The 18,696-nt window shown below is 36.2% G+C and overlaps 1 protein-coding gene across 1 annotated transcript in view; it reads right to left on the reverse strand.

Moving 5' to 3' along the window:
* Positions 1-1,664: 1,664 nt before the first annotated feature.
* Positions 1,665-18,696, reverse strand: part of LOC127838264 (coiled-coil domain-containing protein 18-like) — a 94,463-nt gene continuing 77,431 nt past the window's right edge. The window contains exons 24-35 of the mRNA XM_052365891.1: positions 14,219-14,318; positions 13,592-13,708; positions 12,191-12,334; positions 11,280-11,359; positions 9,080-9,197; positions 7,866-8,009; positions 6,907-7,023; positions 4,785-4,880; positions 3,871-3,991; positions 2,861-3,292; positions 2,424-2,499; positions 1,665-1,817 (exon numbers count right to left, since the gene is read on the reverse strand). Of these exons, the coding sequence (XP_052221851.1) occupies positions 1,694-1,817; positions 2,424-2,499; positions 2,861-3,292; positions 3,871-3,991; positions 4,785-4,880; positions 6,907-7,023; positions 7,866-8,009; positions 9,080-9,197; positions 11,280-11,359; positions 12,191-12,334; positions 13,592-13,708; positions 14,219-14,318 (1,669 nt within the window). The 3' untranslated portion in view covers positions 1,665-1,693. The remainder of the gene's footprint in view (positions 1,818-2,423; positions 2,500-2,860; positions 3,293-3,870; positions 3,992-4,784; positions 4,881-6,906; positions 7,024-7,865; positions 8,010-9,079; positions 9,198-11,279; positions 11,360-12,190; positions 12,335-13,591; positions 13,709-14,218; positions 14,319-18,696) is intronic.

Consider the following 18,696-nt stretch of genomic DNA (forward strand, 5'->3'; position numbering starts at 1 on the left):
CATGGAAATCCATTTATTACATTGCCAAAGGCTTGCTTACTGAAAAATTCCTTAACATGTTCATTAAAACAGTATATGAAACAAAAACCTAAGATCCTATATTAGCATGACAATATTACTTACTTACAGACTAGAAGTTTAAGTCGAGTTACATGCGTTATGAACATATTTTCTGCTCAATTGTAGTTACATTAGCCGTCAAAGTATATAAATAGGGAACAACTACTCAATGTCATATAACAATATTTAACAAATGATTCATGTATAAAATGCCCAGAAGAATACTTGAACAAAATAACAGAAATTGAGATTAGATATGTGTTAGAGATTTGTATATTACCGATCAATAAAACTTTGAACAAAAATCTATAATTGAGTCTAAAACATACATTTAAATACATTTTTCTGCATAGTATTTCTACATGAGATATGGTAGTTTCAGGCTTAACGATTAAAATGTACACTCAGATCAAAATCACTTAATCTTAACAACAAATATGGAATGTATGTAGGCTACACCAAACAGCTGCCATATATGATACAACAGAGCTATTATTAAGAGTTCGTTTATATGAATTTATTCAGAGATCATACAGTGTAAACTCTTCTTTTACAGATTTTTCCCCCATTTCAAATACCATTTGTATGATTCTGATTTGTTTCAAACCCTGAGGTAATGTTGATGAATTGCCCTTTCAACTTCTTACTTTAATTAAGTGTGTAGTTGTTCGAAGTAGAATGAAAGCAATGGACAGTGGGTTTGATTGAAATCAAACATTCAAAAGGGATACATCTAAGTATGATTGTAATTAATAACATGTAGTTGCTCAAACACACTGTAAAACGAAAGAAATAATTACACAGTGTGCATGTTGTTTTTGGTAAACCATTAGAAAGTTACGTGAAACATGAAACAAATTAATACTTCTTGGGAGAATAAATAATATAATGAAAAAATGCTAAGTCCAAACTTTAGATGCATATTCATACACCTAACAATATAGGTTCATACAGCTATATGTCCATAGTTTAAATGCCTTAATAAAAGACACGTTTTTGATGTTTAATTTATCACAGACATTTATGGTTGTTAATTCCAACTCCATAGCCACATCCTTATGTAGATTTCCTCTCCTCTATACTATTACGGTCCCCCAACCCTATACAACCCTATAAAACAAATCAGAACTTACCCACATCTACACAATTAATTCCCCCAAACCATGTACCCCTAAAAAAATTACCCGCCGGAACCCAGCCATTTTTTCATATACACTGCACATGCAACTGATACCATCTAAATTGCCAAAGCCAGGATCAAATAATTTATTTCCCATGTATGCAAAATGCTTATCAGCCATATTGAGGTTTAAATGTGACACTGTTGAAGCTGCTTTATATTGAGACGGTGATTGAAATAAGCACAAGACCTGTAATGGTAAATTTTGAATCTTTTTTGCCCACGTTCTCAGTTTCATATGAAGCATGCATGCATCATCGTCTTGGTCTCCAGAAATAATATAAGAATTTGGTCTTGCTTGGTCAAACTGCTTATTTCTGTGTCTTATGTCAGACACAATAACTTCCGACTTAAACCTTGAAACATTCATTTATTAAATGCCTAACCCCCCTCCTCCCCATCACAAACACGATAAATATTTCTGAATACAATTGTCTATTTCTACGCTACATTTCAAGTGTCATCTGCTGTGCCACACTCTTCATTGTCATCGTCCAAGTCTAGATTCTGTAGCTGCCTGTCAATGTCCTTCTGTCTCTGCTCATTGGCCCGCAGTTTGTCCTGTAACGCCTTCATGCTGAAACATCAAATGAGTCCGCACAGGCTAATCAGGGACGACACTTTCTGCTTTTATGATATTTTCAGTTTAAAGAAAGTCTCTTCTTAGCAAAAATCTAGTTTAGGCAGAAAGTGTCGTCCCTGATAAGCCTTTGCGGACTGCACAAGCTAATCTGGGACAACATTTTACGCACATGCATTTAGCCCAGTTTTCTCAGAACACGACACACATACATTAAACCCAGTTTTCCCAGAATGGGGCTCAAATATGCAGGAATTGAAATACATGTAGACAATAATTATCATGTGTTAGTCAATGTTAGATTGGCAGAGGGGCTGCTGTTATCTATAACCAGTTTGATAATTAATTTCATAGGAGCCATTGTTTATTACTTGGAGGTTATAGAAGAAAATGTGTAAGTTAATGATTTTCCCAGATGGACGGACAGACAGACAGCATGGAATGGTGAATGAAGCATACCCCACTCTACTTTCTACTTTGTGTGTTTTTCTTTTTTTGGTGGCGGGGGGGGGGAGAAGAGGGAAGTATATAAAAAAAGATTGTAGAAATAAAAGGCATTTCAAGCCCCCTGTGGGGTTAGCAGTGTTATATCTTTCAACATACCATTGCTCAGGGTCAAGATCAGATGTTTCAAGGTCAAAGGTATCGGCACTGTACATCCGCATTGCGGTCACTGGTTCTGAAACAAAAACACTTATTTATCAAACCTAAGTGAATAACAAAACATCTCAAAATTACTATGTTAAATCCAGTTCAAATTTTAGGAAAAAGAATATTAAATATTTTCAAAAGCGAAGAAATAAATGTTAACTTCAACTAGAAATAGAATTTTTATCAAATGCAAATTGCCCCACAAATAATGAGCCACTCAATTGCACCAACAATATTAAGAGTTATTTACTTAAGCTTTAAGTAATGATCTTTGTAAATTATGAGTATACATGTCATACATATATTTTTAATTTATTTACTTAAGATTTATGGGTCAATGTAAATTATGAGTATTATGTTTCTTGATCATCAAGAAAAATAAAACAAACCTTGTCCAATTTCACCCGGAAATACTGGCTCCTCTTTTGGCTTAGGTTTATCTGCAATGACTCGAGAAAATGCACTGGTTTTCTGCTCTTTTTTATTTCCAGCAGACTCTTTAGAATTCCCATATACTGGCCGATCTTTCTTACTGGTGACTCCCTTTGGCAAGACTGGTTTCGGTCGGTGAAGACCTGAGGTTTTTGACTGGTTATCTTCAGCAAAGTTCAAGACACGCACTGGCCCTGTAGGCTCAATATTTTCCTGATCCGCTTTCTCAGAATTATTGTTCCTTCCTCGAGGAATGTAGCGGATTTCCACCTCTTGTTCGACTTCAAAAGCCTGTGTTCCATACTGCTGGGTTGGAGCAGACACCGTCACGTCTGTGAGAACGATTTCCCTCCCCTGGCCATCACTTTGCCGATGTGACCGCGACATGCCTGTGTAATGATAAACTGAACTAGAGTTTTGTCACAAACATGGCTAATATCCCTGCATATCAATAATTTATCACTGACGAGGACAATCATGTCTTGAGCTTTTACTTCTTGGGGATCACATATTTTAATTTGAATAGAATCTCCTGCAAATGATGAACATGCTTGCTCCAAAACAATTGCTTGCAAAGGTATAACAAATGCTAGATTTATAACTATAAATGCACTGCATATGCAGAATATTGGCCTCACATGTTTGCAATATTTAAAAATGAAATAGCGAATCAAACCGAGCAATGGGTGTTAGACACTTGAGAGTTTTAAGTGCATACACAAAAGCTTAACTTACCAAGGATGGTAAATATTCCCTCAATGTAATAAATAATGTTGTATTCTAGGAAAACTGGGCTTAATGCATGTGCGGAAAGTATCGTCCCAGTTTAAGCATAGCCTGTGCTGTCCGCCTTAACAGGATTTTTGTTTAGAAGAGACTACCTTTTACACACATGCATTAAACCCTGTTTTCCCAGAGCAAGGCTCAAATATACTTATAAAACAAGAGCCTCACAATGTACACCTACCAAGGATATCTGATTCCCTGCCCTGGATGTTGGACATGAGAGAGGAGTCAGACATCCTCATTGCTTGCAGTGTTCTCTCCAGCCCTGAGATCTTGGCCTGCAGGCGAGCAATCTCCGAGTCCTGTAACATGCAGACCAGAACGTTATACTATTGCTGCAAAACAGGGCTTTTCTTGCACAGTCTTTGGCGTTAAATATCCATTTTTTGGCATTTTTTTTTTTCGGGGGGGGGGGGGGGGGGGGGGGGGAAATCATTCCAAAAGGATAACAAGAGCTGTGTTTGTGAAATACAATGCCCCCCACCCATATATTTGACCTTTGACATTGAAGGATGACCTTGACCTTTCACCACTCAAAATGTGCAGCTCCATGAGATACACATGCATGCCAAATATCAAGTTGCTATCTTCAATATTTGACCTTTGACCTTGAAGGATGACCATGACCTTTCACCACTCAAAATGTGCAACTCCATGAGATACACATGCATGCCAAATATCAAGTTGCTATCTTCAATATTGCAAAAGTTATGGCAAAGATTAAAGTTTTGGGACAGACACACACATACAATGACAGACAGACACACACATACAATGACAGACAGACAGGCCGAAAACAATATACCCCCGATACCCCCGATCATTCGCGATACCCCCGATCATTCGATCTGGGGGCATAAAAACTCTGGCGTTAGAACAGCTTTGCATTTTAGACTGAATATGAGTTATTCACTCCTGTTTGCATTTTTCCATAACATGATTTTTGTTTAAATTTTAACATAATCAAAACGACAGGATTATTTAAAGAACTGGCCCGATGCAAGCACTACCTTGAATATTATTTTGATTACCCACTTAGGCATGCTTCCAATATATAATATGTGATACCTAAAGAACAAGGCTTTGGCATTTTACCTTAAGTATGATTTGTTCACTGGAATTTTCCATCTGCTCCTTGCGTGACTCCATCTCTTCATTGATATTGTCAAGCTCTTGGGCCGCCAGTCTCACCTATGGAGAGCATGTACACAAATATGAGCAGCGATCTGGGAAATCTGGGCTTAATAAACCTATGTAAAGTGTCGTCCCAGATTAGCCTGTGCAGTCCACACAGGCCAATCTGGGACAACACTTTGCAATTTTATAGAATTCTGTGTATAAATAAAGTCTCTATTTAACAAAATTCCAGTCTAGGCGGACTGCACAGGCTAATATAAGACGATATTTTACATGCATTAAACTCACTTTTCCTAGAGCATATTTTCACCAAACACAATAGTCAACAAGTATTTACCTTATAGACACAGTATTAGGAAAGTTAACTGCTCCAAAAACTTATAAACATTTGATGCACACTGACTGATTGCCAAAGTGTCTGATAAAGAGACCACCAAGAGCTGCAAAGCCACACAGAAGCTATATCACAATTGAAAACATCATGACAAAGTTATGGTAAAAAACTTTGACAACAAGAAACCGTCGGAGACAGGTGATGCTCCCCGTAGTTTTTTTTTGTCACAATATTGCACTATATATTCAGATAAAAGGACACGTCTTGAGGGGCATAACTTTGGACAAAAGTATACGATGGATGGTTTAGCAACTTAAAAATGTCAAAGGGCCATAACTCTCTAAATAAATCATCTAACCAGAACCCACTTATAACATGCGCATCTCCTCAAGGTAGTTAAGCTTCCCATAAAGCTTCATTATAAAAGTTTCATTTAATTCCCGTAATAAGTTGCTGAGAAATAGCTCGGACAAGAATTGCACTATATGTACAATGGAAAATTTCAAAGGGCCATAACTCTGTGAAAAATCATCCGACCAGAACAGGCTGATAATATGCACATCTCCTCTTGGTAGTGAAGCTTCCCATAAAGTTTCATTGAATTCCCGTAATAAGTTGCTGAGAAATAGCTCGGATAAGAAGTGCACTATATGTACAATGGAAAATTTCAAAGGGCCATAACTCTGTCAAAAATCATCTGACGAGAAACAGCTGATAATATGCACGCTCCCCCCAAATTTTTTGGGGGGGAGCATAAAAATCAATGGACTGGAACGAAACTCATGCCAAATATCTGAAAGCCTTTCATATAGAATTCTCCAGAGAATGATTATTATAGAGAACAAGGCCCATAACTTCGCCGAAAAATTAATTGGACCGGAACGAAACTCACACTTCATTTGCAAGTCATGTAGGTAGACTTACATACCTAAATCAGCTAAATATCTGCAGGCTTTCTTAAAAAATATCTTGAATCGGTTATTACAAAGTAAATAGATTATAGAAGGCCCATATCCTCGCCAAAAATCAATGGACTGGAACTTAACTCAAAGTTGATCTGTAAGTCATGTAGATAGAGTCACATACTTAAAATCAACTGAACATCTTAAAGGGTTTCTTTAAAAAACAACAACACAAACCGTAATTGAACAGATAATCCTAGGCCATAACTTCGCCAAAATCAATGGACCTGAACAAAACTCTGACTTCATTTGTAAGTCATGAAGGTAGACACTCATACCAAATATCAGGTAAATATCTTAAAGCATTTTGGAAAAAAAGTCCAAAATACGGAATGCTAGATGGACAGACGGAAGGAAAGCCCAATGGCTATATACCAACCTACCAGGGGCATATAAATATGCCCTCGTTAGCATGGAAATAATAACACTTCTTGTTCTACATTCTCATAGTCAACTTTTTAAAAAGCCAGCATATAATAACTGAATTTGTCTGGCTCTTGTAATTATTTACTTAGAATAGTACAAGCTAATAAATTCCATCATGCACACACAATTACCAAGGCCTGTTTTCTCAATGCTTTTCAGCAACATGTTCAATCAATTATTACAGTTTCTATTTTGTGTTATGGTCATTTAACATTACCATGTTAAAGACAAGTATATTGCTAAATGTGTAATTCTGCAAGCAGAAAAATAATATAAACATTAAAATTGATCTAAATTTTTTTCCTTAGTCACAACTGTTTCCAGGGTTTCTAAAGGAGGTGTAAAATACAGTACACACCTGGTCTGCGTAGTGTTTCTCCATCTCTCCCAGCTGTCTGGTCTTGTCCCTCAGCTGTGCCTTCAGGATGTCATTGGCCTCACGGTAGTCTCCCATCTCCTCTCGCAGCGCACTCACCTGTGGGGGTGAAATACAGTATTGTAAATAAAGCTATGGGTACACTTTCTGCAGGCAAATATCATTCATAAAATTTAAAACAATATTTGTTGCGCCTCAAAATTGTATCTATATTGGTAGTCTCTTATCTCCTTTCCCAACAAGCGCATCTTTGGTAGGCAAATGTGGTATTGTGAACAAACACAAGCTCTACAATGGTGTGAAATATGGTATCATTAATAAAGCAATGTGCTAACATATGGTAAGAAAATACTGTTTCATACATAAAGCAACATTCTCTCCTATGAGGGAAAACATGGTTTTATAAATCATGCAATGTGCTCACATACAGCGTGCAAATATTGTAAAAATATATAAAGTACAGCCATCCCCGACAGCAAATCTACAATTTTTGGCAGGTCTTATGTTACTAAAATTATTTAAGCATGATTTAGTTTTTCTGTACACCACAGCCAATTGCTATTTTTCTACTTGTGATTTTAACAAATGCGGTACTTATTATCTCTACTTTTTCACAATAGTAAAAGCTGCTCATTAATTTTTTACAAATGAGCCATGCTCTGTGAAAAAGGGGTTTAATGCATGTGCATTAACTGTCGTCCCACATTAGCCTGTGCAGTCCACACAGGCTTATCGGGGACAACACTTTCCGCTTTAATGATATTTTCTGTTTAAAGAAAGTATCTTCTTAGCAAAAATCAAGTTTAGGCGGAAAGTGTCGTCCCTGATTAGCCTGTGCGGACTACACCTGCTAATCTGGGATGGCACTTTACACAAATAAATTTAACCCCCTTTTCATAGAGCATGGCTTAAGTACAAACCCATGACACTTCTCCCCCTACCTCAGACTGGTACTTGCGCTCTCTATCATCATGTTCGTCTGAGAGTTTCTGTACCTCCACGGAGGTCTTAGACTGTGCCTCATCCACCCTGGCCTTGGCTGCACCCAGCTCCTCTGCCAGTCTGGCCTTGTCGGACTCATAGCTCTGTAACACACATGTACATTTAACCCTTTCACCCTACATATGCACTTTGACGTGTTTGAAGTCCATTAGAAAATCAAATTAAATTTAAGACATTTCTTAATAGATTCAAGTTTTAAAGGTTCAGTTTTCAACCCTCATAATACTGATGGGCAGCAAACAGCAAAAAACCTGAACAGGCTGCGATTTAATCACAAAATGTTCTGGTTTAATGCTGGTTGCATATAGCCATTTTCACTTTAATCCTCTGCCAGTCTGGCCTTGTCTGACTTCATAGCTCTGTGACACACAGGTACAGTTGATTGAGCCTAGCCCTGAGAAAACTGGGCTTAATGCATGTACTTAAAGTGTCCTCCTAGATTGGCCTGTGCAAATCGCACAGGCTAAACAGGGACAACACTTAACAATTTTATTGTAGTTTTGGTTTAAAGAAAGTCTCTCTTTAATGTAAATCAAGTTTAGACAGAAAGTGTCTTCCCTGATAAGCCTATGCATACTGCACAGGGTAATCTACGACGACTCTATTCAAGGCACATGCATAAAGCCCCATTATCCCACACTGAGGGTCAATTACAGTTAATGAGAACAATAATTACATAGTACAATCTTGCTCCTTAACTAGCAGAATTATGGTACGGTCTATGTACCAGGTGTGTGATTTTGCAACCACCTACTGACAGTCAAATACCATCACCCATTAAAGGAATCACCAAAGCTCTTCACTTTTAAATAAAGTTAAGAATTATTTGTAAAAACTTTCTGGGCATTCTGGGAAAACTGGGCTTAATGCATGTGCTTAAAGTGTAGTCCCAGATTAGCGTGTACAGTCTGAACAGGCTTATCATGGCCAACACTTTCCGCTTTCAAGGAATTTTTTCATTAAAACAAAAATCCAGTCTTGGTGGAAAGTGTCATCCCAGATTATCCTGTGGATACTGCACAGGTGAATCTGGGACAACACTTTACAGACATGCATTAAGCCCAGTTTTAACAGAAAAAGGCACACATATACTTACATTATCACTATTTTTCTTAATTTTCAACTCATTCTTTAAACAGACATATGGCCTGACCTCGAGTGTGTTTCTCAATTCCTCGAGTTCTCTCTGCCACTTCTCCTGCTCTCTGTTCGAGTGTGCCAGCTCCCGTCTGGTGGACATGAAGTCAGTGTGCTGTTGTTGCAACTGCTCCCTGTAATGCAACATGTGTAAATAAAGCTTACTAACCCTTTCCCACAAAATGGCTATATGCAACTAGCATTAAACCAGAACAGCCTGCGAGTAACTCGCAGCCTGTTCTGGTTTTATAATGTTTGCTGCTCATCAGTATCTTGGATTCAGAAATGATTCCTTAAAAGCTCGTATTTTGCCAGAAAAGTCTAAAATTTAATATAATTTTCTAAGGGCCTACAAAACTGTCAAACTAGTGGTAAAGGGTCAATACAGTGAGTTGTAGTTTAGCAACTTAAAATAAATCAGGCACAGATTTAAGAAGGCTTTGTTGACATTGGTCCGAAATATGAATTTGTTCTGAAATCACAGTTTGGTGAAATAAAACAGCAATTTAAGCTACAGTTTCTTATTTGAAACAGTGTTTTCGTTATTTTTTTTATAAATTGGCTGTATGCTACTTGTATGCAATTTTACAAGAGGCATTTTAAGATGAGAAATAAGTCAAGCCAATGAACCTTGTAAGTCTAAGATACTAAGTTATTCAAGGTAAACAACCTTGTAATTATTATTTCCTGAACAATTCATGGGAAGAAACCTTGCAATTCTAAGTTCCTTAACAATTAAAGGGAAAAAATATTGTCAGTATAAGTTCCTTTAACAATTCAAGAGAAGCATAATTGCAAGTCCAACAAATATTGGGGAAGCATCATTGAAAGTCTCAGTTACTATGTTTTTAAGACTCATCTACTTAGCAATTGATGGGAAGCAATATTATTAGAATCAGTTCCATAACAATTGATGGGAAGCAATCTTGTTAGAATCAGTTCCCTTAATATTGATGATCTTGTTATAATCAGTTCCATAACAATTGATGGGAAGCAATCTTGTTAGACCATTCCCTAGCAATTGATGGGAAGCAATCTTGTTAGTCAGTTTCCTTACAATTGATGGGAAACAATCATGTAAGAGCAGTTCCCAAACAATTGATGGGAAGCAATCTTGTTAGAATCAGTTCCCTAACAATTGATGGGAAGCAATATTATTAGAATCAGCTCCCTAACAATTGATGGGAAGCAATCTTTTTAGAATCAGCTCCCTAACAATTGATGGGAAGCAATCTTGTTAGAATCAGTTCACTTACAATTGATTGGACAGGAAGCAACCTTGTCTCAATTCCGAAACAACTTTATTGTTAATAAATGAGAAAAAAAAGTCTTAGTTCAGTACCAAATCAAGGGAAGCAACCTTGTAAGTCAAAGTTCAGTACCAAATCAAGGGAAGCAACCTTGTAAGTCTCAGTTCAGTAACAAATCAAGGGAAGCAACCTTGTAAGTCTCAGTTCAATTAAAAATCAAGGGAAGCAACCTTGTAAGTCTCAGTTCAACAAGAAACCGTCGGAGACGGGTTATGCTCCCCAAAGTTTTCTTTTGTCACAATATTGCACTATATATTCAGATAAAAGGAAACGTCTTGAGGGCACAGTAGTTGGGGGGACAGTAATTTTTTTATAGAAAATTTCAAAGGGCCATAACTCTGTGAAAAATCATCCGACCAGAACCCGCTGATGATATGCACATCTCCTCTTGGTAGTGAAGCTTCCCATAAAGTTTCATTGAATTCCGGTCATTAGTTGCTGAGAAATAGCCCGGACAAGAATTGCACTATATGTACAGTTAATGGAAAATTTCAAAGGGCCATAACTCTGTGAAAAATCATCCGACCAGAACCCGCTGATAATATGCACATCTCTGCTTGGTAGAGAAGCTTCCCATAAAGTTTCATTGAATTCCGGTCATTAGTTGCTGAGAAATAGCCCGGACAAAAATTGTGCACGGACGGACGGAAGGACGGACGGATGGACGGACGGACAGACGAAGCGGCGACTATATGCTCCCCACCAAATTTTTTGGGGGAGCATAATTACAAATCAAGGGAAGCAACCTTGTAAGTCTCAGTTCAATTACAAATCAAGGGAAGCAACCTTGTAAGTCTCAGTTCAATTACAAATCAAGGGAAGCAACCTTGTAAGTCTCAGTTCAATTACAAATCAAGGGAAGCAACCTTTTAAGTCCCAGTTCAATTACAAATCAAGGGAAGCAACCTTGTAAGTCTCAGTTCCTGAGTTATCTCCACATTCTCTTCTTTCTGCTCATCAAGTTTGGTCTTCTGTCTCTCAACAAGCTGAAATATACAATAAAGCAATTAATTCTTTCAAAGATGGAAACTATTAAAATTTAAAAAATTTAAATAATTTTTCACTCAATTATGGCTTCAGTGTTTTTTTCGTTTGGGTTTTTCGTATTTAAACTTGGTTTATGTCACAACCAAATGATTAGATGTCCGTCAGATATGTTCGCCAAACAAAACTTTCGTAAAATAAAATACATGCATATCTTGTAATTGAGTGTACATGGTCTAATTTGTCCTCCATTGGAATTTTTTCAAACATAATTTTTTAAACTATTCATTTTACTAAAGCCTTTTATTATTTTTGTTAAACAATTAATATTACAAAATGAAATCTTTTGATAAGTTTCATGGATTCAGCAGAAATTTTCTACAAATATTTACACTTTCTTATCACTTTTATCCATTATAAAAATTGGAATGAAAATATTATTATTTAAATGAGCCCACTCAGTACAAATTTTTGCCGCAAAATTCCGTAGAATAATTGATAAATTAGTAGTCCCCTCCCAATGCCTTAAATAGGTTTCCAAAGTAGTATAAAGGAGTTCAAGCAATTATCCTCTTTTAAAATTTGATGTATGTTTTGGGGGTTTTTGGTGGCCAGGGTTGAGTGAAATCTCACTTGTAATAACTTTCTTTTTTTTTAATAGTTCTTTACAACTTGTCATCAAAGCAAGTATATATCAGCTTAAGTCAATGCAGCAAACATGTGCGGTTAATATACCAACTTCTGCATTAGTGAGTATAGTGATTATACTGCTGAATTTTTTAATTTAACCAGATTCTAGAGATAAGGAAAGATTAACAGTGAAATTAAAATACCGTTTCAAGTTCCTGGAGTTTTGCAGTCTTTGACTGAAGCTCCATCTGCTGTTTGTTACAGAGTTGTGTCCCCTGCTGGTGCTGAAGGGTTACTTCTCTTAGTTGTGACTGCGTCTGCTGAAGCTTATCATCCAAATCGGCAATCTAAAATTTTTTAATCATTTAAAAAAAAAATAATTTTGTTTTAAGAAATGCATTATTGAATGCATGAATGCTGTCTTGCAAAACATGTTGCAAAAAATCAAACTCCCAGCTACTGACCCTCTGGGTCGCTGGAAGTTGCAACTCTTTAAGGTTTTTTTCATGTAAACTCACTGCCTGGAATCCAGGTGGCACTCTCATCGGTAATATAAGCCACATAAAATGTTCTTGCATAAATAAACAAAAACATATATAAATATATCCCTAATGCACAAATTAAAACAACCCACATAGTGATCTGGTGTGCTTGCAGAATTATTATAGTAATCCAAGTTTTCAAACAAGTCAACGGTTCATGAAAATGGGTACGTTTTTGCAATGGAATATTCAGAATTTTTAATATGCTAAAAACAGATATTTCATATTTGAAAATAAATTGTGATACATCGACTATCTTTATAGCAATGCAAGATAAATCTTGTGTCTTATCAACGTGATACATTGACATTCGTGCAAGAGATTGAATCTTCCATTCAAAACCTTTTGGATTGATAACGTTTTTAAATCATGTTTTTGTTTTGAGCACTTAACTGCAAAAGACACACATATTAATGTAAATGGTAACAGGTATGTTTTTTGTTACGATGTATGAATTGATTGAACTTGAATTTATAGTTATGCGTGAGAAAATTTCTTGTACATGGTTTTGCCTATACCAGGGAGAACTTTGATTTGTTTGTATGTACTCATAAAAGCTCAAAGCATTCAAGAATAACTATCATTATATTTGGATCTAAGCATACTTCAAATCAAATGCAACATATACATTAAACAATTGTCCTTCAATCTTTTATACCCCACAACAGAAAATGACAACCAGAATATGAGTAAAATGGATTTTACTTTGTTTGAATGTTGTTGTTTATAATAAAATGTGTCTTGTTCTGAGAAAACTGGGCATAATGCATGAGCGTAAAGTGTCGTATCAGATTAGCCTGTGCAGTTCGCACTGGCTTATCAGGGACGGCACTTTCTGCTTAAACTAGATTTTCGGTAAAAAGGGACTTCCTTTGGGGACGAAAAATACCATTAAAGCGCAAAGTGTTGTCCCTGATTAGCTGGTGCAGACTGCACAGGCTTTTCTGGGACGACACTTTACGCACATGCATTATGCCCAGTTTTCACAGAACAAGACACAAATTATTTAATGTACATATCCATTCTTCCTTTGAGGCAAGTTATCAACACTACTGCCCACACCTGTTTTGTCCTCTCTTGAACCTCCACCTCATGTTTCTGGACATTCTGGTCCAGTTTCTGTATGCGTCTCTCCATCTCCTCATGCTCTTTGCTCAGTGTGGACTCTAAGTGACCCACCTACAGATGGGTGACAGATTGAAAAATAAATCATTTTTATTAGATAATATGACTAAAAACTTTAACAAACAGAGGGACTATTCTTTACTGAATGTCTAAAACAGTACTGTTGATCTCCCCCTTTTACATTTTAACTAAACAAAAGAAGATGAGTAAAGGTTTATGGATGTCTAACCTAAAACAGGGTGGTAACTAAATGTGGTGCGATTCAACAAAATGAAGGGAGGTAAGTGATTGTACTTAATATGCTCAATTGAATAACAGTGGTAACTGATTGTACAGTTGAAGTTCAATTGAATAAGGGAGGCATTAACCAAACATTTTTAAACTTGGCCAGAAGAAAAGGAAGGTACTAGGGAAGTTTTTTCTTGAATAAGGGAGGTAACTTAGTAAATCTTAAGTTGAAAGTCAATATTATAAGCATGATAACTAGGTTGCATAGTTGAAGTTGGACTTAACAAAGGGAGGTAACTGAATGAAATGTTAAAGAGAGACAACTCTGTTGCCTACCAGAGCCACACGTTCCTCCAGCTGGAGTTGTCTCTCCTCCAGCAGGGCCTTCAGACTGACAGTCTCACTCTTGGAGCTGCTTAACTCCTCTTGAATGGACCTGCAATCAATGTGAAACACACAGGATGATTAAGTGGCTTATCATCCCCTAATGTTTCTTGAGGGGGGGGGGGGGGCTGTAAAAAGTTGCAAGTTAATTTATCATTGACTATCACTAATATATTTTTGTATACAAAAGAATGTTTGGAAATACATTTATTATATAAATCCAACTTTTTAACAAGACTGTTAAATCACTAAAATTGATTGTTTGTTGCAGATTTTTTGTAAAATAATTTTCAACATTCAATCAACACTTTAAAAGGATGAATCTTTTTAGTTTTATGTTGCAATAGAAGATAGAGATGTACGTTCTTTAAAGATATAAGGCTGAATCAACAAGAAATAGTCGAAAAAAGGTAGAACACGGATGCCGTTAATTTTGCCTTTGTCTGAAAACTCCAAAAATTGAGGTTTGCAAATTCACTGATTAATGTATTTGTGACGTTTAGGCCACTAACAGAAATATTTTAACTGATGTATGGAAGATAAGAATTGTAACTTTGCTAAAAAAAGGGCACTCAAGCCAAAATATGAAAGTAAACAAAATACCATGCATGTTATTATTTTTGAAAAGTTTCAGCCCTCTTGCAGCAATACTTGTTGAGTAACAGGCAACATGTATTAAAATCATGTCCTTTTTTATACAAAGAGGCCACAACTCTGTTTTTGTCCATAAGTTTAAAGTAAAATATTGAAGTTTCCAATTTTACAAAGGAAGGAAATACCAACCGACAAGGGCAAATATATTGCCCACCCCCTCATCCTTATAAAAGGTGGCATTAAAATGACATCAGCAAGGAGCAGGTGGCATAGCCCGTTAGAAGACCTTGGTATGGCATATATTTTTAACACTGTTAATTAATTTGGTCCAAAGTATGAATACATAATTATGCCCATCTCATTCTTTAAATACTAAAGCAATAAATTGTCTGCATCACTGGGTACTTCTGGGCACAAATTAATGTAATGGGACACGGGGGATGTTAGCTGTTTTTCATCAAAAGACAAACAAAAACAAGTTTCCAACAGTAAGTGGTAAAGGGCCAGACACAAACTTCATGCACAACTTTCCAACATGAACTTTCAGCAATATACTCTCTGATGCTGGACTCTCTCTCAAGTGATCTGATAGATAACATTATATTAAATTAACAGTTAGTCAAGTATGTCAATCTTGCATTCCACATTCGGTTGATAATCTTTTGCCATGTCTGAACTAGAGTAGTAGGATGTTTGCAAATAATTGTGACATGACTGACAACTGCCATATTTGAACCTCAGATACAGGCAAAATAAAAGTATTCGCAAAAAATTGCGAGTTGTTAAAATTTAAACTCGTATTTTGTCTTTCCAACTCGCAATACAAGTTATAAAAAAAATGCATCCTTTGGTAGATCTAAACTCGAAAAATAAATTCCTGAACTTGTAGTGATACTGTGGTAACAGATACACAAATATAAAACTGGTAGAACTATGTTTATTTTAACTTAAGGTTTAAAAATGCAAGAACAGTGCAAATAACGCTATTTTATGGTATACTATGATCTAGGTCTTTCACAGCAACTCATTCAGCCCTTGTGACATCTTGTCAAGTATTTTTCTTTTAAAATTAAAGTATACAGTGATTGCACAGCTCAACAAGACCACCGCCTTGCGGGTGCAGACCGCTCATCTATTTTTTTTTTTTAAGGTGTAGGGACCTATCTCAATTTCAATCACAAAGGAGGGAGGGGTGGAGTGGAGAGGGGTGTATAGTGTGGGGGTGTGGTCATTTATTACATTATCTTCCAAAAATGCAAAACAAAATGCAAAAAAAAATATTTTTTTTTTTTTTTGGGGGGGGGGATTCTTGGGTGGGATGGTTGGACGGTATTTCAAAAATAAAATAATAAAAATAAATATTTGTGTTTTTTAACCATGTTTGAAAAAAACAAGAGAGGTGTTTGTCAGAAACACAATGCCCCCTATTGCGCCGCTTTGAAATGTTTGTTTGTTTGTTTTTTACCTTTGATCTTGAAGGATGACCTTGACCTTGAACTTCCACCAATCAAAATGTGCAGCTTTATGAGAACGCCGCTTTGAAATATTATTTTGTTGACATTTGACCTTGAAGGATGACCTTGACCTTGAAGGATGACCTTGACCTTGAACTTCCACCACTCAAAATGTGCAGCTTCTTAACGCCGGTTTGAAATTTTATTTTTTTTACATTTGACCTTGAAGGATGACCTTGACCTTGATGAATGACCTTGACATTGAACTTCCACCACTCAAAATTTGCAGCTTCATGATAACACTGCTTTGATTTTTTTTTGATTTTTTTTTACCTTTGACCTTGAAGGATGACCTTGACCTTGAAGGATGACCTTGACCTTCCACCAATCAAAATGTGCATCTTCATGAAACTGCCGCTTTGAAATTTTTATTATTTTTTTTTTACCTTGAAGGATGATCTTGACCGTGAACTTCCACTACTCAAAATGTGATCCTTCATGAAATACACATGCATGCCAAATATCAAGTTGCTATCTTCAATATTAAAAAAGTGATGGCCAATGTTAGTTTTTGGACGGACAGACGCCATATATTTGACATTTGACCTTGAAGGAAGACCTTGACCTTCACCTTTTACCACTCAAAATGTTCAACTCCATGAGATACACATGCATGCCAAATATCAAGTTGCTATCTTCAAAAGTGAAAAAGTTATGGCCAATGTTAAAGTTTTTTTTCGTGGTCGTTATTTATTAGATGATGGAGTCTAATGTGGTATGACAGGTAAGAGTTTTTTTGTCAAAGTATCAATCGAATCTAATCAGAAATACAGAAGTTATGGCAATTTTAGCAAAATTTAATAATTTGACCTTGAGAGTCAAGGTCATTCAAAGGTCAAGGTAAAATTCAACTTGCCAGGTACAGTACCCTCATGAGAGCATGAAAGTATTTGAAGTTTAAAAGCAATAGCCTTGATACTTTGGAAGTAAAGTGGATCTAAACACAAAATGTAACCATATATTCAAAGTTACTAAGTAAAAAAAGGGCCATAATTCCGTGAAAATGACAACCAGAGTTATGCAACTTGTCCTTTACTGTCCCCTTATGGTAGTTTGCGAGTGTTCCAAGTATGAAAGCAATATCTATGATATTTTAGGGGTAAAGTGGACCAAAACACAAAACTTAACCAAATTGTCAATTTTCTAAGTATAAAGGGCCCATAATTCCGTCAAAATGCCAGTCAGAATTACATAACTTTGCCTGCACAGTCTTCTTACGATAGTTAGTAAGTGTTGCAAGTATGAAAGCAATAGCTTTGATACTTAAGGAATAAAATGGACCTAAACACAGAACTTAACCAAAATTTTCAATTTTCTAAGTATAAAAAGGGTACATAATTCTGTCAAAATGCAAGCCAGAGTTATCTAACTTTGCCTGCCCAGTCCCCTCATGACAGTAACTAAGTGTACCAAGTTTGAATGCAATAGTATTGGTACTTTATGAGAAAAGTGGACCTAAACGCAAAACTTAACCGGACGCCGACACCGACGCCAAGGTGATGACAATAGCTCATAATTTTTTTTCAAAAAATAAATTAGCTAAAAATGAACTGTCTGATCAGCAACCAGACGTTTTAACTTCTTTTTGGGGTGAACAACTATGTCCCAATATAGTACACATCTGAAAAATCGGTTGGGGTTACATTCTGCTTTTTGTTTTAAACACAAAACATATAACAATCTTAGATTGGTTGCTATTTTAAAAGTATGACGTTTATCGGATGCGCACACATCGCTCTGTGTTGGTTTCGCATGTTCAATGGGAATATCCTGTATATATGCATCATATTGTGTGTTCCCTCATGCTATTAACATGCACCTGGCCCTTCCGACAAATGGCGACAAGTTGTGTTTATTCAATTCTTAAACAAAATATTCATTCATTCTTGGTCTGCATTTGTGTCTAAATATTTAAGTGCTGGATTAAATAATAATCTGGGATAATCAGGTAATATATGCAATATGTGATAATCTTAATTTTTCTCCAACTTGCAAAAAATTGCAAGTACCTAATTTGTGCACTCGCATTTTAGACGCGTTCTTTGAAATTAACTCGCAAATGGCCAGTTTGCGAGTGCTTAATTACAGACCTGTAATTTGAAGGTACATCTGGCTTTGTTGAAAGAACAAAATGTTTCTATGTGGATACTGTTTTACCACGCCTTATAAGAAGGTCCATGCATAATACCACAATATTGGGGACCCCGTCTTATAGTCCATCTGTTTTATAATCTAAGAAGTACGGTATCAAAAAAACAAACAACACAAATACCAATAGTTCTAATAAAGCATTAGCAATTTAGCTAAAGCACAATGGCAGGG

Source organism: Dreissena polymorpha, chromosome 7 (assembly GCF_020536995.1).
Source record: "Dreissena polymorpha isolate Duluth1 chromosome 7, UMN_Dpol_1.0, whole genome shotgun sequence".
Lineage (NCBI taxonomy): Eukaryota > Metazoa > Mollusca > Bivalvia > Myida > Dreissenidae > Dreissena > Dreissena polymorpha.